We start from the raw sequence: 24,122 nt of genomic DNA, 5'->3' as shown, positions 1-24,122 counted from the left end.
CCACCAACCTTAATACCAATTTTATATCACTCTAGTGATGAATTTTGAGGACAAAAGTTGTAAGGTAATATTTCCTGGCCATGTCCGTCATATTGTGGTGGGCGGTATTACGAACACCAGCGCCGTTTTATCCGATTTCCGGGGTAGTGCACAGTTCTCCGGCCTAGAGATAATGGGCCAACCTTACCTCATTCAAGCTAATTGGTGGCAGTCTGGCCCGATCCTGCCGTTTCCAAAGGCGAGTGGTTCCGACAGGATGGCACGTGTTTCCTAATAGTGTTTGGAAAAGAAATGTTTGGAAAACAAACTTCTTAGAGGGTGGCAGGGAGCAGCACTTTACAGCAAGTACTATGAGTGTTCGTAGAAAATGGCCAGCTGAAGTGAGTGCAATTTGTTAAGATCTCCACGTTAAAATAATTTCATGAGGCGGTTTTGTTAGCTCGCAAAACCGGGAGTCAGCCGGCGAGTGTACCCTGTAGAGCTGAGCTGAGTTTTCGCAGTAGTGGCAGAGAATGATCCTCTAGATCAATAAAGGTGTCTGTCGCTTTTTGTGAGAAAGGGAGGAACCTGATGAGCGAGCGTTTGCCGGGTGGACAGACGTCTCATCCTATATCGTGGGAACATCGACTAGCTGGAGGGGGTTTTTCAAAAGAAAAGAATGGGTTAGCCGAGGTATTACAGAAGACAGTAAATTCCATTTGTTCCAGTGGTAACTTGTGGTTTTTCCGCGCGTGTCCTTTTCCCTTTTAACTTTAGGCTGTCATCCTGTTTTGCGTAGATAGGAGAACTGTAGTAATTTTTTCGTGTTACTCGGTTTCCAGTGCTTGGAAGTCTTTTGAAAGTAGCTGGATTGCTACAGGGCACTGATTAGACTACAGTGGTGGCGCAACTTTTCTACATTGTTCCCACATTTGCTACCCGGGAATATCTCATGCTCCGCTATGTCTTTTGTTCCCTTGTAAAAACTGTATTTGACAATAAACTGTAGTCCATATTTTAGTAAGATAAAGTGTTTATCAAATGTAGAGCAATACAAACGCATAATGATATTGTTTTCAGCAACACTTCTCTCTCACATCTAACATTTTTATCTGATGAAAGTCAAGAAATATTCACGGCAGCAAAGAGACGGTGGACATTTTTTTTTTCAATTAGCTGCTTAACGTCTGGTTTCAAACTAGTTAAAGTACATCTAATCTCTAACTCCACGCTGAGGCGCCGCGCGGGATTAGCCGAGCGGTCTGGGCGCTCCAGTCATGGACTGTGCGGCTGGTCCCGGCGGAGGTTCGAGTCCTCCCTCGGGCATGGGTGTGTGTGTTTGCCCTTAGGGTAATTTAGGTTAAGTAGTGTGTAAACTTAGGGACTGATGACCTTTGCAGTTAAGTCCCATAAGATTTGACACACATTTGAACTTTTTTTTTTTTTTTTTTTTTTTTTTGACGCTGAGTCACAATGCGGTTTTTCGTTTTTGTGATGGCCAGTCTAGTTTCAAGTGATTTAAATAATTTATTTTCCTAACGAAAAAAAATATCAGGACCGATGACCTCAGCGGTTTGGTCCCTTTATAAAAGAAAACTTTTGGTTTCTTTTGCAGCACCGGGTGAGTTGTTGTTAGATGATGTTGCAGACGCACAAGCCACAATAGGTCGTTACTCTGGACATTATGACACACAACACACTATGGCAGTTAAACATTGCTTTTTTTTCTTTTTTTCAGTGAATCTGAATCCGAATCATTCATCACTAAACAATCTGTTTTAGCATTTATTTTCATTCAACGGAAGAAACTAATAAAATAATATTTATTTTTAAAGAGCACGTGTGATTAGACTCGCTCGCCATGTGACGCTAAGGGTGTGTGGACTCTGGCCGCAGCCGACAAAGGGATACCGCCACGCTCCGCGGGAGTTCGGCAGAAGAGAAGGAACGTTCTAAAGCCAAGGTGGCAGTTTAAAAAGAGAATCTTGAGGCTCACCAGACTTCCTAAATTCCTGAATTTTTTCAGAAAGTTGACCAGAATAGAAACATAATGGGGGTCATTTGTCACCTATGAATTTAGTAACAACCTCCTCAATGACATCCAAGCCTCTCTCTCAGCCTTACTCGTTTTGATCCAAAATGTAACATCTTTTTTCAAATGTCAGGCCCAACAAACAAACGTTTAAGAATCGCTTCTGATCCAATAGGAGACGTCTCACGCAGACACTTGAAAAGTCTCCATATTTGCGTAAGTCTGTACGAGAACTAGTGCAACCACTGCCACGAAAATTTCAATTTAGTTCCATTCAGTGAAGAAGTATAAAAAATGCATCTCACTCAAATCGTAAGAACAATTCTTAAAAAACTGAAAGGTTTGGCGCGAAAAATTATGGGTACAACGGCTTTTTGTTATATTAGAATTTTGCGCTCTAAGAACCATAAGAATACACCGCACCTTCATAAAAATAATTTTCATAGTTGGCCTTTGTTATCCGTGGTGTTACACTTATACCTCACAGCAGTGGGCACTGATTATACGTCCTATGTATTGGCTCCGTAAGTTGTTCCAGGGTACCAGCAAACATGATAACTAGAGTACGTTTCATGAGTAATAAGAGACATTTAGCACAGTACGTTACAAAATGTTTTACATTCTGAGCATCCACAGCTGTTGAAAGACATGATGCTAAGAAGAACTTAGCTAACAATTGGTAAAATTGTTGTTTTATGGCATCATCAGGTACAATGTACGTTGTAAAGAGTAATATACAGAGGCTCAACTTTCTACGACGTTAATGGACACATTTTTTTCACCCTTCGTTCGCCAGTGTAATGTAGACAATATTCACTAAATAATGTATCTCGACTATGAGCGATGACCTTTGAACATTGTGAGTATATTTTAGATATTACCTTTACAATTTTAATATCCACAAACTTGAAACACTGTATGTTACTCTTCATAACGTAGGTTGCACCTGATGATGCGGCTTTAGTCCGCGAAACCTGTTGTGTATCAATAAGACCAGAATTAAAAGCAACTGTTAGCGGAATTCTTAACATCATAGTAAAATACGGTCACATCACGTGAGTTTGTTTTTTTAGTGAGAGCTTCCCACCCTCCAAGGTGGTTTTCTCTGTGCCTTACTCTCTACGGACTGAAAGCTGTCGGCCGCCCTCACGTGGTCCGTATTTTCGGCGTTGCTTCCTTCTCCAAGTGAATTTAGGTCAGCGAACGCCAGCCTCGCGTCTCTACATCCGGCTCTTCGTGCAGCCAGAAAGCAACATCCACGAACAGGTCACAACCTCTGCGCCTGCCCCCAGTGGCGATGCTATCACCGTCATCCCGACGCTTCTGATTCCTTGCAGTATACTTCTTACTTTCCTGTAACTCTGAACATCCCACTACTTTTCTTTATTCAACATTTTAATTCCAGAATCTTCTTTCTATTTTTCTATCCCGTGTTTTAATATAAACACAAACTGAAAACTTATATGAGACATTCAATATCTTTATTTACAGTGTGTAAGCACGCAATGTCTACATTGCATTGGAATCTTGTGTAACTTAAATAATAAAAAAGAGTCCATAACCCAATTACGAATATCTATGGGTGTGCCTATGGAAACATCTTCTGTAATTGTCACCAAATAAAAACTAATGTATGAGTAATATCAGTATCACCGATTTGTTCATTTAAGTAAATAAATGAGGGTTGAAGATATTGTTATTGTATTTCGCTGCTCAGATGAATTATTACATTACGATTGGAATAACCCTCCGAACTAATTTGTTAGTGAAAAAATGGGAAACAGAGTGATAGTCTATTACCCATGTTAGCCTAATTAACAGTAAATCCATTACATGGAGTGACTCATGGACAGGTTTCGAAATTGTTCTTTAGAGTTAGAAATATTTCAAATTATTGCTCCAGTGAATTTTCCTCTTGTCATGCCTGTTAGCATTACTTTGTATTCTGACTCTTAGTGATACGATAGTTGTAAAGGGAAATAAATTGCTTCCTTCGTTGACACTGTCAGTCCATTTAAAGTGAGTACGTCACTTTTGTATGAGAAATTAAAAGGTCGTTTGATGGTAAGGGAAACTTTTTAAGTTATTTTGAAGCAGAAATTAAGACAATTGAATAAGTCTCAACATTTACAAAAAAGCATAGTGGCAGGTGAGATGTATAGATATTTTCTTCGGGTTTATTTTTTTTAAGGTTATTTCGCGTCGATTTTAGAGTAGTGCGTGAATAAAATAGAAACCAAATGTCTTATGCAATTAGGAATAAATTTACTTTGTGACAAAATAAGGAAAGCCTCTTAGAAACAACGGCCTCTGTGATATTGAAACATTAATTACACTAAATGGAAATCGTTATCTGGTCCCACTAGAGATCCCTTATAATACAGATATAGTAAACAGTGCATCCGACATTATGTCATGAAAAGAAAGATAGCGAACCGCTATCTTCGTTGTGGAAGAATTTATTTCCATGTTTAAACAGCAACATTCACTTGAGCTCCATCTTTTGTGGAGCTCAAGTTGGGTTGGGTGTGCATGACTAAACCTTCTCAGAAACATGAGTATCTGTGTTTTGAGGGTGCTGTTCAGTAACTGATCTACAGCATTAAGCCCCGTTGACCGACCTTAAGCTTTGAGTCAGCGTATGTGTTGCGTTTGGCTGTTCAGTTGAAACCTCAATGGCGAAAAATGCCAGCTGTCTGGAATTGATCCCGGGTACAGCACGCATTTGTCAGAGGTTAATGTTTTATAACTCGTTGACATATTACAGTTCGTTCCACGAATAACTTAATTTGTACCACAAAACATAAGTGACGTCTAACGGTGCCATTTTCGTTTCACGACTTCATGTGGAACATCTACCCCCATGAACTATGGACCTTGCCGTTGGTGGGGAGGCATGCGTGCCTCAGCGATACAAATGGCCGTACCGTAGGTGCAACCACAACGGAGGGGTATCTGTTGAGAGGTCAGACAAACGTGTGGAACCTGAAGAGGAGCAGCAGCCTTTCCAGTAGTTGCAGGGGCAACAGTCTGGATGATTGACTGATCTGGCCTTGCAACACTAACCAAAACGGCCTTGCTGTGCTGGTACTGCGAACGGCTGAAAACAAGGGGAAACTACAGCCGTAATTTTTCCCGAGGGTATGCAGCTTCACTGTATGGTTAAATGATGATGGCGTCCTCTTGGGTAAAATATTCCGGAGGCAAAATAGTCCCCTATTCGGATCGCCGGGCGGGGACTACTCAAGAGGACACCGTTATCAGGAGAACGAAAACTGGCGTTCTACGGATCGGAGAGTGGAGTGTCAGATCACTTGAAACTTCCTGGCAGATTAAAACTGTGTGTCCGACCGAGACTCGAACTCTGGACCTTTGCCTTTCGCGGGCAAGTGCTCTTCCATCGGAGCTACCGAAGCACGACTCACGCCCGGTCCTCACAGCTTTACTTCTGCCAGTATCTCGTCTCCTCCCTTCCAAACTTTGGAGATACTAGAAGGCGTCAGATAGATTATATAATGGTAAGACAGAGATATAGGAACCAGGTTTTAAATTGTAAGACATTTCCAGGGGCAGATGTGGACTCTGATGTAATTTTTCCTCTCCTATCTTATCTACGTGATTATGTAGCTCTCAATTCGTTCGAGCAATCAATCATTCACGATAAGAAATACAGTCATAGCTCAGTCACTCAAAATGATTCTGAAATTTTACTTGTTAGAATGAAATCAGGCGATGATTCTTCTTCTCTGCAGGCTCGTGCTTTGCGGCAGTCTGCTAATCTGCACAAATAAAATGCCTCGTAATTTTGGGAGCGTTGTATAATCAGTCGGGAAACCTCAGATCAAGCGGATATTTGGCTTTGATGAAGTTTAACCTTCCGAAGAAGCAATGGAGCTCTTGGATTATTAAGTGCAGGTTCGTATCCAGTCTTTCGGAAGTCCCTTCTGATTAACAACTACGCAATATATCGATAAATATCATTAATTCTCAAATTTAAAATACACACCATTTACTTGAAGGAGCCATCTATATATATATTTCCATTTAATCGTACAGTTCATATCAGTTATCTTCTGTAATAAATCTCAATAATCAGATTACAGTTCTTCCAAACCAAGCTCAGGCTAATCGGCACGAAGACAATCTCGGAAGCTCTCCTTCCTTTTTTTTTTAACAACCACCAGAGAGAGTACTCCAAAGAATACTTATGCGCTCATGGCATAGCTATTGTATGAACTACTTTTCGCATGGATTCTGCGAGTATGAAGATAGAAAATTTGTAAACGTCATTCAAGGGTAGAATTGTATCAGAATAATTCATCGAATATAAAGAGATATTACACTGACCACAATCTATTGGTTATGAACTGTAGATTAAGACTGAAGAAACTGCAAAAAGGGAGGAATTTAAGGAGATGGGACCTGGATAAACTGACTAAACCAGAGGTTGTACAGAGTTTCAGGGAGAGCATAAGGGAACAATTGACAGGAATGGGGGAAAGAAGTACAGTAGAAGAAGGATGGGTAGCTCTGAGGGATGAAGTAGTGAAGACAGCAGAGGATCAAGTAGGTAAAAAGATGAGGGCTAGTACAAATCCTTGGGTAACAGAAGAAATATTGAATTTAATTGATGAAAGGAGAAAATATAAAAACGCAGTCAATGAAGCAGGCAAAAGGGAATACAAACGTCTCAAAAATGAGATCGACAGGAAGTGCAAAATGGCTAAGCAGGGATGGCTAGAGGACAAATGTAAGGATGTAGAGGCTTATTTCACTAGAGGTAAGGTAGACACTGCGTACAGGAAAATTAAAGAAACCTTTGGAGAAAAGAGAGCCACTTGTATGAATATCAAGAGCTCAGATGGAAACCCAGTTCTAAGCAAAGAAGGGAAATCAGAAAGGTCGATGGAGTATATAGAGGGTCTATACAAGGGCGATGTACTTGAGGACAATATTATGGAAATGGAAGAGGATGTAGATGAAGATGAAATGGGAGATACGATACTGCGTGAAGAGTTTGACGGAGCACTGAAAGACCTGAGTCGAAACAAGGCCCCGGGAGTAGACAACATTCCATTGGAACTATTGACGGCCTTGGGAGAGCCAGTCCTCTACCATTTGGTGAGCAAGATCTATGAGACAGGCGAAATACCCTCAGACTTCAAGAAGAATATAATAATTCCAATCCCGAAGAAAGCAGGTGTTGACAGACGTGAAAATTACCGAACTATCAGTTTAATAAGTCACAGCTGCAAAATATTAAAGCGAATTCTTTATAGACGAATGGAAAAACTGGTAGAAGCCGACCTCGGCGAAGATCAGTTTGGATTCTGCAGAAATGTTGGAACACGTGAGGTAATACTGACCCTACGACTTATCTTAGAAAATAGATTAAGGAAAGGCAAACCTACATTTCTAGCATAAGCTTTTGAGAATGTTGACTGGAATACTCTCTTTCAAATTCTAAAGGTGGCAGGGGTAAAATACAGGGAGTGATAGGCTATTTACAATCTGTACAGAAACCAGATGGCATTTATAAGAGTCGAGGGGCATGAAAGCGAAGCAGCGGTTGGGAAGGGAGTGAGACAGGGTTGTAGCCTGTCCCCGATGTTATTCAATCTGTATATTGAGCAAGCAGTAAAGGAAACAAAACAAAAATTCGGAGTAGGTATTAAAGTCCATGGAGAAGAAATAAAAACGTTGAGGTTCGCTGATGACATTGTAATTCTGTCAGTGACAGGAAAGGACTCGGAAGAGTAGTTGAACGGAATGGACAGTGTCTTGAAAGAAGGATATAAGATGAACATCAACAAAAGCAAAATGAGGATAATGGAATGTTGTCGAATTAAGTCGGGTGATGCTGAGGGAATTAGATTAGGAAATGAGACACTTAAAGTAGTAAAGGCGTTTTGCTATTTGGGGAGCAAAATTACTGATGATGGTCGAAGTAGAGAGGATATAAAATGTAGACTGGCAATGGCAAGGAAAGCGTTTCTGAAGAAGAGAAATTTGTTAACATCGAGTACAGATTTAAGTGTCAGGAAGTCGTTTCTGAAAGTGTTTGTATGGAGTGTAGCCTTATATGGAAGTGAAACATGGACGATAAATAGTTTGGACAAGAAGAGAATAGAAGCTTTCGAAATGTGGTGCTACAGAAGAATGCTGAAGATTAGGTGGGTAGATCATATAACTAATGAGGAGATATTGAATAGAATTGGGGAGAAGAGAAGTTTGTGGCACAACTTGACAAGGAGAAGGGATCGGTTGGTAGGACATGTTCTGAGGCATCAAGGGATCACAAATTTAGCTTTGGAGGGCAGCGTGGAGGGTAAAAATCGTAGAGGGAGACCAAGAGATGAATACACTAAGCAGATTCAGAAGGATGTAGGCTGCAGTAGGTACTGGGAGATGAAGAAGCTTGCACAGGATAGAGTAGCATGGAGAGCTGCATCAAACCACTCTCAGGACTGAAGACAACAACAACAACATGTGGAACATGACAGCTGCGTGTCATAGATTCTTGACTATTGTAGTAGCTAGAGGAGGCAAGGCAAGACATTTTCTTCGAAAAAACTGATTTAAAAAAGGTGGAATCAAATAGAGAAATGTGGTATCCAGAACCGAGTGTTACTTACGTTACAGTCAAGGCGTAATAGACCTGAAAATTAATTACTGTGCAAGTGCAACTTTTAATCAATTAATTACTCTGACAGTATGACAATACCCTTGCTATTAGCTTTGCTTTGCGCCAGACCACAATAATTTCATGCTGTGAGTAAAATTTATGGCTAGAGGTGGTATTTAGAAGAAGCCAACAGTGAGCTACATAGTACACCTAGTGTCCCAGGAGGAATGGTTATTATTGACGGAAATGACGCATTCGAAGCAAAAAGGTCTAATTAATATGGGCTCTAAAATGCGTACCTAAAGAGTTATGAGCACTTCTTCATCTTCGACCTTGTGATACACATTTCTTCTGCTGCAAGCTATTTGCTTTCTATATTTAATAGGTTGTGCTACGAACCATATATTGACTGATGACCTCAGAAGATAAGTCCCATAATGCTCAGAGACATTTGAACCATACGTCAAAAAAATGTCATACAAACATGGGCTCTGAAGTGCATTCCTTCAGTGCTATGTGCGCTTGTTCATCTTCGCTAATGTGAAACATGTTTCTTCTACGAAACAAGTGCTCACAGTGCATACAGTTCCATTTTAGACCCCATGGTTACTAGACATTTGTGCTTCAATTGATAGTTTCTGTCATATCCTTGAATACTGACCATTTCTCCTATGACACCCTGTGTGTTAGAGTTCATAACATAAACACAAATCATCCTTTTTTATATAAAGAACCAGAACAATATTGTTAGCACATTAAACAATCTCTCGTCGTCATCGGGGAAAAAGGCTCTGATCACTCTACCTGTTATATTTCTTGTGAAATGCTTTTCATCCCATAGGCTAGGAACATTCACGTTGCCGTCAGAAAGCCCCACAACCTTGGTTCATTCAATTCGCGGCAGGTGGCAGAGTGAAGTCACTCTCAGGTGGCAGAGTAAAGTCACTCCCCGATCTTTCACACTTACATTGCGGGCAGCGGTGTCTGTCTTCCGAGTAGACGGAAGCAATAGCAGGGTATTACTCAAGGGCAGCGGAAGTTGTAACAAATAATTCTCCTGCTGCTGCTCAAAACCGCAGGTTTCAGATCACAATAGTGACACACCAATGGGGGATGCATAGCAAAATACGAGAGGCTACAAACAGTTTCAATGAATTAACTACAAACATTTTAGTGCTCTTCCTGATGTGAGGCACTTCAGCTTCTGCTATAAGGTAGCTCGAGACAGGTCGTGATTGTCAGGGATTACGATTACTATCAAATGGCAAATCCCTTCTAGCTCCTCTGTCGCACATGGAATGAAAGCGCAATATCTGAATATTCTATGCGTACAGCCAGAAAACTGTAAATTATTTGGTACCAAGCCACTACTTCTAGTTATGCATGGTATTTGGCTGTCATTTACTTGTTGACGGATAATTAGCGGCATCGCTTGGTGCTTACAATCAGTTGTTCATTCATGTTTTATCAGTATGCTGCTCGCTGTCGAAGCCGACAAGCTGTACAGTGCAGTTATTGTATACTATTGCGCGACATACCTGTTCGTCGCAACCCTATCCACACACCGGTTTTCTCCATGATTTGATGAGTGTGAATGTTTAATAATTCCCGGTTAGGTTTTTCGTGTTCGTAGATACGGAAAGTACGTTCTGGTAGTTACCTGTTTTAAAAGGAATTTTAAAAAAATGTATTCATCCTTCCAGGCTTCTTGTTTTATATTTGACCACTGTGGTTACGCTCCATTCATTGTTTACTTTTTTAGTGATGCAGCTTACGCTGAGGCAACTTCGTTTTATAAGTTACTTAAGCGTATAATTACTTAGCAGGGGTTGGATAGGTTCGTGGTAACAACTTTATGTAATAGATACATTATTGCTATTTCACAGGCGTCTTTTGATGTTCGCGCGGCTGCCCCCTTCGGAGGTTCGAGTCCTCCCTAGGGCATGGGTGTGTGTGTTGTCCTTTGTGCAAGTTAGTTTAAGTTAGATTAAGTAGTGTGTAAACTTAGGAATCGATGACCTCAAAAGTTTGGTCCCATAAGATATTACCACAAATTTCAATTTACAGAAATTCTAGAGCGTAACGCGTCAATTCTAAAATAGATACCTGGAACTGAGACTGCCTTCTTATTTATTGTATTACTGTAGAGGAAACAGAATAGAGAAGCATATTGAATAATATAATATACAAAATATCATGATCTCTGGATGAGCTGACTTAATTACCATCAAACGTTTATTAGAACGCACAGTTGTCAATTTAAACGGCAGTATCAACACGAAGACAATATTCACTTGGGCCACCCATAAATACAGTGGATAGGCAAAATAATGTGAACAGTGGTAGTAATGGGGTGGTTGTGTTTGACGGTCAACAACACAGGTAAGGCACGTGTCGCGCTGGACTGTGCGTGTTCAGTACGGACTAGGCATCAGTGCAGGTTGTTTACGAATAGTGCACACTTCGTATTTGTATTCGGAGGCAGTGGTCGACGTGCAATGGAAGACCTAACAAAATTCCAAAGAGAGAAGATTGTGGGGGCCCGATTAGCTGGAGCATCAGTAACTATGACAGCCACTTATTGAATGTTTCAAGAGCAACTGTTCCAACGGTCATGACAGTCTACGCAAAATATTGGCTGAAAATCAAAACTAAATGACGGAGACCGCTGTACGCCAACACGAATTGTGTCAAAACAACACAAAACTGCGGCGACTAAAGTGGCCGCAGAGCTCAGTAGGCATCTTCAAGATCCCGTATCTTTCGAAATTGTCAGCCGAGAACTTCATAAAGCAAATATTCATGGGCGAGCTGCTATACCCAAACCATTAGTGAGGACAACTAACGCAAAGAAGCGTAAAACATGGTGTCAGGAGCATAAATCCTGGACGGCTGATGAGCGGAAGCACGTCATATGGTCCGACGAGTCAACGTTTTCGTTATTTCCAACATCGATCCGGGTTTACGACTGGAGAACGCCAATAGAAGCATACAATTCTGATTGCTTGATTCCAACGGTTTAGCATGGAGGTGGAAGTGTGATGGTGTGGCAGCAGTATCATGGTATTCTGCTAGTCCCATCATTACTCTCAAAGGCCGTGTTACAGCCAACGATTATGTGAACATTTTAGGTGCTCGGGTGCCCCTCATGATTCAGATGTTGTTCCCCAACAATGATGCCATATTTCAGGACGATAATGCACCCATTCGCACAGCCAGGATAGTACAATCGTGGTAGGAGGAGCATGCAACTGAACTCCCTGGCCAGAACAGTTCCAAGACTTGAACATTATCGAACCCTTGTGGGCAGCAACGGAGCGCTGATTCCGGAGCAGATTTCCGCCTCCCTCTTCACTACAAGAGTTAGAAGAGGTTCTGCTAGAAGAGCAGCATAACATTCCACTGGAGACTATACAATCATTATATGCCAGTATTCCAAGAAGAATCGCAGCTGTATTACGGGGAAATGAGGGTCCAACCCCTTATTAATAAACCATTCCCAAGTAAGTACTGGTGTCCACATTATTTTTCTTATGCCCTATGCGTCTCAAGGCAGTACAGCGGAGGAACTTTTAGAGCACTACAGCACCAAACGACTTTTGCAGGCATTCTTGCAGCAAAACCTCCTCCATGGTCCTGAACCCGTTCCTCTGCTCATCCAGTCCTAGCCGTCCCTCCATACTGGTGTTCCCTCCACGACATCCATGGCGCTGGTTGTGCCCCCCCCCCCCCCCCCCCCCCCGCCCGATATTACGGGCGCACTTCCACTCGCTGCAATAGAATTGCATGGTAATTTAGGTCCGCCTCATGAGAAAGGAAAGAAAAAGCTGGGACCGGAATCTCTAACTGTACCGCACAAAGTAAAAGCATTTACAGCGTATTATACACCCGCATATGGCGTACCTGATACCTTCACCCTTATTTATTGCAGATGCTGCTCTTAGGTACACTATTTGCCATTAGCAAACGTAATCATTATGATTTGGCTGGCCAAGCTGGATGGCAAAGTATATCGGTCACGTATAAATTACTAACCCAGAGTAACCCTAACAAAATTGCTTGGTTGAAGAGCCATCGAAAGAAGCAGAAGTTATTTTGAGGCGTGCACCAGGGAAGTGAATTGGGATCCTCGCTGTCCCTGTTGTGTATTAATGTCCTGGCAAACATTGTCAGTAATAGCCCCATATATTTTGGAGACGATGCAGTCATCCGTAATGGATTAGTGTCTGAATAAAGTCGGAGAAATATTCAGTCAGCACGTGAGAAGATTATAAAGCGGTGTAAAGATTGGCAGCTTTCTTTACAGATGCATGACTGTAAAATTATGCACTTCTGAAAACGAGAAAAATATAGTATCCTGTGACTACAATATCAATGTTTCAACTATTAGCACCAGTCAACTTATACAAATATGTAATATGATATGGAATGATCACGTAGGCTCTCTCTCAGGTAAGCCAGGTGGTAGACCTCGCTTCATTGGTAGGACACTGGGAAAATGCAGTCAGTCTTCAGATGAATCTGCTTAAAGAACCACTTGTGTTTTCCGTCTTAGTATACGGCAGAAGGGTGTGGGACAAATGCCAAATAGGACTAACTCGGGACGTTGAACACTTGTAAAGAAGCGTGACACGAGTGGCCACAGGTTTGTTTTAGTCACGGGAGAGCGGTTGGAAATATATCCAAAAACCTGAAATGGCAGATCCTTGAAGACAGTTGCCAACCATCCTACGGAAGCCTAGGTACCAAATTTAACGCACCAATATTGAGATATTTCATATTAATTGTCCAGTCTCAGTTGCATATTCCTTTAGCTAGATTAAATGTTTCGATCACTTAGGATCCTTTTCAGATCTAAGTAGTTGCATCCGCAACCCGTCTTGTCTTTCCAGAACCATATACCAGACAATTCTGATCTGACGATGATCCTGAGTGATTGAAACATGCAATCTGTTTAAAAAATATATACAAGTGAGACTCAAGTTCAAAAAATGACTGAGCACTATAGGACTTAACATCTGAGATCATCAGTCCCCTAGAACTCAGAACTACTTAAACCTAACTAACCTAAGGACATCGCACACATCCATGCCCGAGGCAGGATTCGAACTTGCGACCGTAGCGGTCGCGCGGTTCCAGACTGAAGCGCCTAGAACCGCTCGGCCACAAGTGAGACTCAAGAATAAATGAAAATTATCCTAAATATCAATACAATTAGTGACTCTCATGAGACAAAAATGTCGACTACAGTGAACCAGTACTAATAGAAGAGTCTAGCAATACTGTTCAGGCCCCCACATATCGCCGTAGGGATCGTGAAGACTATACTTATTACAGCAAAGAGGCATTTAAGCAGTCATTATTCCAGTGGTCAATATGCGATTCGAAAGGTAAGAAACACTTACATGTGGTAGCGAGCTAAATAGCGTTTGCTATGTACTTCACAATGGTTTTCTCGGAATATATATTTAGATGAAGATATGAAGAGGTAGAACACCTTAGCTACGCGAGGCCAACAATCTTCTTCTTTTTCTTTTCTTTTATTTACTAGAAGGTATTTTCGATAAAAGTGGTAGTATGACATCACCGTGGTATAAACAGTTACGTCAATGTAGCGGTGACTTTGTTCACTATACCAGTATAACCCTCCTTAGATCTGTTATATTTTATTTCAGATTGCAAAACTGTTACTGGAGTTCGAGTTGCACTTCTGCCACATGACGCATGTTAATGTGAACTCGTCTACCTCTGCCAGGGCAGACACTGTCTCCCTGAGGACACGAAGGTCATCTTTCCCTCACTGTATGGAGTGCTGTGCCTCTGGTTGCAGGCGGCCGGTACTCGGTGTTCGCCTCTGGGGAGCTGCACATCCGGCACGTGACGCACGCGGACGGCGCGCTCGCCTACCGCTGCGAGGCCAGGCACAGGCTCACCGGGGAGACACGGCTCAGCACCGTCTCCGGCAGGTGAGTGCTCTTAACTGTACTCCTCTCAGGAATGACCAAAACTTCTCAAATGGAGCGTTGGTTAGCAAAGAAGATGTGAATGTCGTGTGGCTCTCTCACAACGATGCATACCTTTCGATTTGATGCTATTTCGGTAGTCCGCATGTCAATTTCACTATTTAAGAAAGAAGAAACTCGATGGTGCGCTAGAGCTCTCTGTGTAGAGCAAGAAGATTCACATTGACCTCTAGCTTTTGACTGGAAGCTCTCACCATCCAGCGCAGCGCTTCTCACACTACTGCATAGAGCCAGAGACTTTACGAGCCTGCCCGCTGAGTTACAACATTACAGGAACACACATACTCGGAAGGACAAATAAAACGTGCTCTCGGGAACAGACCAGCGCAAGGAAAAAGGAAAATGTTGAAGATGGCAGAAAGAGCCTTGCATTCCCACTGTACGCTGGAACCAACACCCCCCCCCCCCCCCCCACCACCACCACCACCCTCCCCACCCTTTCCCCGTGGTGACTGGCTCATCCAAGATTTTTGTAAGTGGTCAGCCAGTCACGTAGTTTTCTTTTAAGTATCCTGCTTCAGTTTTTTTTCTGTATTTTAATCTCATGGATAGCTACTTCCCCTCTTCCTAATGTGTTTTTGCGCATGTGAGATAGTGTGAACGTGTTGTCATATCGAGCGCAAGAGGGTACAACAATTTTCGAGTTTATCTCCGCGTTCGTTTGTTTTGATAAGTGTGAGGGCGCTGATGACCTCAATGTTGAGCACCCACAAGATGCAAACAGAACAACAACAACAACGGCATCACACACGCACACATACGCACACGCACACACACACACACACACACACACACACACACACACACACACACACACACCGCCCCGCTCCCGCTTAGTGTCTTATGGAAAATTAAGAACATGCCCGGACCGATGAAATATCAGAGCACTTGACGTGTACAGCATGACATGTGCGTGTGTGTGTTGTGTGTGTGTTGTGTGTGTGTGTGTGTGTGTGTGTGTATGTGGACTTGCGACAAAAGTAACACTACGCCTCAAGGGGACGTGAAGAACACGCGAGAAACGCCCGCCCTGGCTACACGGACAAGTCGGCGGTAGAGGAGTACAGCAGCTTCAAGGGACAGACATTCAACTTCGAAAACAAGTAGTTGCTATGTGTCATCAGGTGTTTCTAGCATTCTGTTACCGATAACCCTGGGTTCGGCGTGGGGCGATGGTGGGGTGGGTGGACTGCTATGGCCTGTTGTGAGGTCGTGCAAAAGTTCACCACAAAGGATCCCCGATCAGAGGGCCAGCAAAATGCAGGTGGGGCTGGCTGCTCTCTCGGGCTCAACGAGCGGCCACTCCTCCAAAACAGCTAACCCCCCGCCCACCACCCAGCTCTCACTTCCGAGTGCTCGCAGTTCGTTCTTCTAGTGTGATTTGTGGTTCTCGGATGTTAGAAATACGACCAGTAATGGATAAGCCGCAGATTTCGATAGGACCCAAACACTTTGCCAGAAGATGACATGCGGGAAACGCTGTGCCGTACGCAAAGACAATCGCCGGCAGTATGGTGGGCTCTTCGGTTTTCTCCAGGAGGAAACTGAGACGAACTTTAACATAACAATTATTAGTTTACTTTATTATAACATACATTTGTAAATTTGCTTAACTTCGTGGAATCCATTTCCACAAGCACGTTCTGATTATTTGCACTGGTTTTTGATATTAAAGTATTACTTGATACAGACAATTTCGGAAGGTTCTTCACTTAGAGAGTAACGGACGTAACATCCAGGTCAGTGTTCTGTATCAGACATTAACACAATGGTGGCCTACCTAAGACGATGCTGTCGTCCTGATCGTTGACTGCGAACTGCGGCGAGAGTTCCTCTGTAGAGCCATAAGTAGAAGAGCCGTTTGAATGGCGTGGAGAAACTCTGCGACGAGTGGCTACGCCTGTGTTTGTCATTCCTCGGAGCTTCATGCAGCGACTTTACTCTTCTGTGGTTTCATTTCGAGACACCAACTTCTATTCGGAACCCCGCTCTTCAGGCGAAACCACAGGGAACATACAAACATCGGTCCGAATCGAAGACTTTACTTGACTGGTTCCCAGAGAAAAATTCATCAGAACGCCACTTCACATTTACTCAAATAGCTTATCTCTTTTACAGCGTGCCGTTGATCGGACACCGTTGTAGACACGCGATATCGAAGGAAAATTTGTGTGGTTACCACGAATCACCTCTAGAACCTTCCTTTCGGTTAGCATCCATGCCAACAACTAGACCGTGTGGACATTCCATTATGCAGGTAGAAGGGGCTTTGTCACGAGGACCGTCCGTAATACAGGTAGAAAACGCCCTGCCAGAGTGTGTAATGTGACACCCGTTTCTAACGTAATCTTATTTTTATAGAAATAAGCGATACCATGTATACTATCGATTCTTGTATAGGTGAACTTTCTCGGCAGTTTCACTGAAGGAATTTCATTTGATTTTGTATAGGATGTATTAAATTTCAGACTAAAATGAATAAAAAAGAAATTACTTTGTTACAGTCTGCATATGTGGTTAAAATTGTTCTTCTTTTAAAAATATTTGAAAATTACGAAATTTCTGGCATACTTAAATTTCATATTATTAATTGCACAATCTAACGCGAAGTATTAAATTTATTTCTGGACTGATTTATAAAATAATGATATAATTTAGTGAAGATCCTTCTTTTGTCAAGAAAGCTTGTAAACTCTTTTGCTTTGTAGACTCTTTGGAGTATTGTGAGTACCGTGGAATGTAGGGAGTCGTGGGCATGCCTCAGATGGAATCAGATGTGTTTTTGATTGTGTCACTAATAATGTAATTTGTGGTGTGATAGAAGAGGAAATTGTAGAAACGGGGTGATCTGAAAAAAATGTGACAAAGAATAAAATTCAAGAAATGTACAGGCAAATCTTCATCAGTTATTTAGTCATCAGGAACCCACAACGTTAAATCAAAATTTCAGCCACAAGAATGTACTTCTAGACTCAAGAATTGGAGCCAACAACAAGAGAAAATGAAGATAAGTAGAAAGTTTTTCTTTTGTATATTTTACGCCTTTCAAAACTTTTGAAACTAATGAAGACACTAAGAAAAAATTAATAGTGATGTTGGCAGGGTAAGATTACATGTGCTTTTGATAGTGCATTTTATTCGATCTCTTCTAGCGTAAACATCTATTTGTTCGGCGCAATTTGAATACGGAGTATCCCTTTGTCACTCATGGAACTAACTGTTCTGGCGAAATTGTATAGCGGTGTTTTGGACAGCTGCAGAGACGGTCAGTCACATAGATATAGACGCAAACATAAGAACTGACGTAGTGAAAGGATGTCTCCAGGCCTCCATGACTTTGCCCAAGAGTTTCTATTGCTTATACACTCCGGAAAATTGTGGGATTGTGGTATATGCAGATCGAGGTAACTGAAAGAATGCGTTTTGAACTGCAGCAACGAAATTTCTTTTCGTGAAAGGTAACTTGTTCAAAGGTACGATTAAAATTTAGGATGAAAGGACATCAGTAATAAGATTCTCTGATAATTGTGATCCTGAGTGAAAGTGAAGAAGAATTACAGGATCTGTTGAATGGAGTGAAAAGTCTAATGAGTACAGAATATGGTTTGAGAGTAAACCGGAAAATACCAAATTGATGAGAAGTGTCAGATATAAGAGAAGCGAGGAATTTAACAGCAAAATTGGTGATCACGAAGCGGACGAAATTAAGGAATTCTTTTAATTTTAAAACGAAATAATCTGTGATGGACGATGCAAGGAGGCAAGAAGGGTGTTCCTGGCCAAATAAACGTACACTAGTATCGTATATAGACCATAATTCGAGGAAGAACTTTCTGAGAATGTACGCTTGAAACACTGCATTGTAGGGTAGTGAATCAAGGACAGTGAAAAACTGGAACAGAAGAGATTCTAAACGTTTGGAATGTGCTGCTACAGAGGAATGCTGAAAATGTGAACTGATAAGCTACGTAATGATGAGGTTCTCCTCAGAACCGGTGAGGAAAGGAACATATAGAAAACATTTACAAGAAGAAGGGAAATGATGATAGCAATTGTGATAAGACATCAGAGAATTACTTCCACGGTCCTAGACTGAGCTTTCCAGGATAAAAACTGTAGGGGAAGACAGAGATTGGAATACATTCATCAAATAATTTAGGACGTAGGGTGCAGGGGCTATTCTGAGATGAAGAGGAGAGGAATTCGTTATGGGCCACAGCAGACCAGTCGGATGACTTATGACTGAAAAAAATGTACGTGATACAAGGACGCCTCTGGTATTATGTAGGAGCTGCATCTTCCAGAGAAAATTTCCGACCGGAATTGGAAAGGCGGCAAATGACAGTCGAGAATTATGTAACCTCCGCCACGCATCGTAGTGTTACCTGCGGAGCAGTAGATGTAGATGTAGATAATTTAGGAAAAAATAGGATGGCGGTGGAACTGAAGAAGATGATTATTGTCACGATCATTTCTGTCAGAGTGTTAACATAAAGTGAACAAAAATTAGAATCAAAAAGAGAACAGTTAATTATTAATTTAATTTTATTAACGTAATTAGGAGAAAATAACTTAAAATTTGCGAAATATGTAACTTTCTTGGTACCTCCTAGTACCTTTCCATCGCAAACATTATTTATTCTCTGTTGTCGTACTTGACGTTGATGAATGATCGGCGCTAGTGATTCCTTCTGAAGAGCATCGCTTTCTCGCATAGAGAGAACACCGAAAGCTGGGTACGTCCCTAGAAGGTGTAGAGATCCTGTAGCCACTGAGAACTTTCTCGGTGACAGCGACGCGACAGGGAATTAGCGCAAAGTTTCTGCGCTGGATGCTGCGAGTAGGTACTTATAAACTTTTGGGATCTCTGTGAAGACACGACGGCAAGGTAGACTATAGATTACCTGTACACGAGAAAGCCCAATACTACGACGAAGAGACTCCAAGCCTCATTAAAATGCGAAAGGCACAGCAGAACAGTCAAGAATGTCCTTAATACTCTGTCAACAGTGCAACTCGTGAGAGGAGAACAAGACCTTTTGCGTCTCAGGCCCGGGAGTGTTCGGCAAGATTTTTTGATTTAGTATTCAGCCCGCTAGCCGCGCGGTACAGGTTCCTTATGGTAGCCGGGTCCTGCATAATATATACGCCGAGCCGACGTGGTTGAGGGACGGCTCCGCCAAAGACGGCTTCAAAGCAGGCGCTACGCGGCATCCCCGAGCCACCTGCCCGATAGCGGGCACAGCGCCGGGCTCTCCGGCACACGGATTGGCTGCCTCCGTAGCCAGCCCCACTCTAGGGCGCTACAGGCGCAAATAATAATAATAATAAAACTTTAAACATAGCTGCTAAGGTTCAGTGACCGTGTCAGAATTATATTAGAACAAATAAGCCCTCGGTCACAAATATTAAAATTGACCCGGTTTCGAAGCTACTATGAGCGTCGTCTTCAGAATTTGACTAACTGTTCTAAAACATATTAAGTATATAATAAATTAATAATATTAAAGTTTGTACTGACTGGAAAAAGATGCAGTACTTACAAGTCACATATTAAAAAAGATCTAAGCGGAAAAGGCGACGTCATGAATAGTTGTAAGTAAGATGGCGAGCCGCTAAGGGCTGCTCGTACTATAGTGAACGAGGGTTGCCACAGTTAGTCTAATTCTGAAGACGACGCTCATAGTAGCGTCGAAACCTGGTCAATTTTGAATTTGTGACTGAGGGCTTATTTGTTCTAATATAGCAAAAAATGGTATAAACAACGTATGAACGTATGCTAATTACAAACAGGAATTTAATACATAAGGAAATCATCGATTTACTGCTCCTATCACTTTTTAGTTCACTAAGCGGTTTCGAGAGTCAAGCTATAATCAGGTGGTTCTCAATGTGTCTACATCTTGCGATTTAGTTGAGGCATGCGCCAGTGTTCACCTATTTGTCATACGGTGAGCTGACAATAACGTCCATATTTCGTCTTTGTAACGGACGTTTTTTTTATCCTACTTAGAAATTACGTATAACTAGACCGCGAGCACAATTATCTGCAGTAGTTAGTGGAGTAGTCGATCCGAAAAATCATAGGAAAGAAGTTATGTACACTACTACCACACTACTGAGTTTAACTTACGAGATTTTCAGTTAGTTCCTTGACATGCCTATGATGCAAGGTAGAGGGAATGTGTGCAGTCACTATAATAATTAAGGCACGCGTGGATCAGGGACTCTAGCAAGCTCATAGGATCGTATTCACGGACGCAAACAATCCAATACAGTCATACGGTCACACATACCACTACGCAGAATTCGAAAAAAAAAAAAAAATAGTTCAGATGTGTGTGAAATCTTATGGGACTTAACTGCTAAGGTCATCAGTCCCTAAGCTTACACACTACTTAACCTAAATTATCCTAGGGCCAAATACACACACTCATGCCCAAGGGAGAACTCGAACCTCCGCCGGGACCAGCCGCACAGTCCATGACTGCAGCGCAGTCGGCTAATCCCGCGCGGCGCTGAATTTGACATGATGTGTAACAATAATAGTATTAACAAAACTAACATTAGTTTTTTGTGCATAAAAATGTAATATGTTATATGCAATATGCTGTTGTTAATACTGTTTCGTTCCATATTGTCCTAATAAAGAACCAATAAAGTTACTTAGAATTCTTAATGTAGTTTGAATAATTTCTACCGACGAGTAGAAGCTATCCTTACTACTCAACTTACTTATTTAAATGAAAAAATGCATTTGCCGCCATAGCCCACAGTTATTTGCCACTACACATTTGAAGATTTTCAGATCTTACCTTTCAAAGATGTTAATTGCTATAACAAACATTTGATACGTTCTTAAGAGATCAAAGAACACGGATGTAGAATAAGGGGAGTTGTCATGACTTCAGAAACTTGAGGCCCACTTCTGCCATGTAAGTAATGCCAAAAATTAGCTCCTGATGGAAGTGATTTGACAAAAAGAAAAAAAATCCGCTTGCATCGTTTACAGGTGTAATATTCATCCTGATTGCAGTCTAAAGTGAAAAGGAATTACATTTCATTCCTAGTTACACTGGTTACTTTTACTGTAATGGTTTCAATTCTGTCATTTAAATTCAGATTTCCGATCAGTCCATCTCGAAAATCACTCTTGTGAATGCCGTATGAAGGAAAGACTGGAAACCAACAAAACGTGACAAAATATGATCTTAGCATTTTAGGGAGGAGGACATTGACCGAATATGAGTTTCGTCAGTCCGAATTAGGAAAATTACTGGATTGTGAAACCAGTATTATGATATGACATATTTATCTTCTTGGTTACTCGAAACGTATAACAAAAAGAAAGTTACATTAACGAGGCGAAGTGCGTCGTTCTACTGAACCAAACACACACTTAACACCTGGAAATCGTCTTGCTGTTGCTTTTTTACTCACAAAATCACTGTAGCATTTACTATTTGAAACAACCGTTACGTGCACACGGCGTAAATTAAGAACAAGAAGTAATCGTCTGCAATGTTTGACACAAACAAACGTGGCAGAGCTTGCTTCAAAGCAACGTACAGCGTAATGCTATAGCGCCATCTCCCCTTATTATACCTACATTTCATAGAAACTGAAGTTCAGCAACGTATTAAAATAAATAATTTCCCTGCAAGACTTGATCTTTCATGTTGAAATAAATGCTTTATATCATTCTTTAGCCATTAGTTAATTTCATCTCTGGGACATTATCGAGCTACATAATAATAAAAGCTGTTGTGCTTATAGTATGCTATGCACACATCAAAAATGTTTTGCATTATCTCGGTTCCGAGAGTTCCGGAACCTGTACAGAAAATTGGAATAGACACCAACATAAACATCATGTCTGCCCCTTTTATTGCTCTTGGAAACCACACATTGCATGTTGTGCCACCATACAACGAGACCTTCAGAGTTGTTGGTATGAACTGATGTACACACCAGTACCTCTAATACCCAGTGGCACGTCGTCTTGCCGTAATGCATGCCTATATTCGTCGTGGCATACTATTCACAAGCTTCTCAAGGCACAGTTGGTCTAGATTGTCCTACCCCTCAACGGCGATTCAGCATAGATCCCTCAGAGTGGTTGGTGGGTCACGTCGTCCACAAACAGCCTTTTTCAATCTATCCGAGTAATGTTCGTTAAGGCTCGTGCCTGGAGAACATGCTGGCCACTCTAGTCGAGCGATGTCGTTATCCCGCAGAAAGTCCTTCACAAGATGTGCACAACATGTGCAGATGGGGGTGCGAATTGTCGTCCATGAAGACGGATGCCTCGCCAATATGCTGCCGATATGGTTGCACTATCGGTCGGCGTACATCGGCCCCACATAATGCCACCCCAAAACAGCAGGGAACCTCCACCCTGCTGCACTCGCTGGACAGAGTGTCTAAGGCGTTCAGCCTGACCGGGTTGCCTCCAAACACGTCTCTGACGATTGTCTGGCTGAAGGCATATGCGACACACATCGGTAAACAGAACGTGATGCCAATCCTGTGCGGTCCATTCGGCATGTTGTTGGGCCCATGTGTACCGCACTGCATGATGTAGTGGTTGCAAAGATGGACCTCTCCAAGTACGTCGAGAGTGAAGTTGCGCATCATGCAGCCTACTGCGCACAGTTTGAGCCGCAACACGACGTCCGGTGGCTGCATGAAAAGCATCATTCAACATGGTGCCGTTGCTGTGAGGGTTCCCCCGAGCCATAATCCGTAGGTAGCGGTCATCCACTGCAGTAGTAGCCCTTGGGCGGCCTGAGCGAGGCATGTCATCGGCAGTTCCTGCCTCTCTGTATCTCCTCCGTGTCTCAACAACATCGCTTTGGTTCACTCCGAGACACCTAGACGCTTCCCTTGTAGACAGCCCTTCCTGTCACAGAGTAATAATGCGGGCGCCATCGAACCGCGGTATTGACTGTCTAGGCATGGTTGCCGTGTACCTCCTTCCTTGTAGAATGACTGGAACTGATCGGCTGTCGGACCCCCTCCGTCTAATAAGCGCTGCTCATGCATCGTTGTTTACATCTTTGGGCGGGTTTAGTGACATTTCTGAACAGTGAAAGGGACTGTTTCTGTGATACAATATACAGAGTCAACGTCTATATTCAGGAGTTCTGGGACCCTGGGTGATGCAAAACTTTTTCTGATGTGTGTATTACACTCGTCAGCAACATGTGATCGTGTCCCATATAAATTATAGACCTGTACGCAAAGAACACCTTTGGTATGTTAATGTTATTAAACTTTTAGCTTTAAATAATGTTGCAGATAAATCAAATTAATTATTCCTTAATTAACCCCTATTTCTCCACTAGTACAACACCACAAATAATTTTTCAGCACTGATCTGCAGTCTCCAGTATATTGCTTTCACATATTTCGTGTACATCATAACGATTTTTGTCGTGTAGGTACCTGACTTTGTAGTTGA

At 42.1% G+C, this 24,122-nt stretch overlaps 1 protein-coding gene across 1 annotated transcript in view; it reads left to right on the top strand.

Annotated features, from left to right (window-relative positions):
- LOC124594066 overlaps window positions 1-24,122 on the top strand; it is a 160,289-nt gene that overhangs the window by 100,351 nt on the left and 35,816 nt on the right. The window contains exon 4 of the mRNA XM_047132416.1: window positions 14,467-14,602. Coding sequence (XP_046988372.1) covers window positions 14,467-14,602 — 136 coding nt within the window. The remainder of the gene's footprint in view (window positions 1-14,466; window positions 14,603-24,122) is intronic.

Source organism: Schistocerca americana, chromosome 2 (assembly GCF_021461395.2).
Source record: "Schistocerca americana isolate TAMUIC-IGC-003095 chromosome 2, iqSchAmer2.1, whole genome shotgun sequence".
Classification (NCBI taxonomy): domain Eukaryota; kingdom Metazoa; phylum Arthropoda; class Insecta; order Orthoptera; family Acrididae; genus Schistocerca; species Schistocerca americana.
The sequence above is the reverse complement of the archived record's forward strand: the minus strand, read 5'-3'. Positions and strand labels throughout refer to the sequence as shown.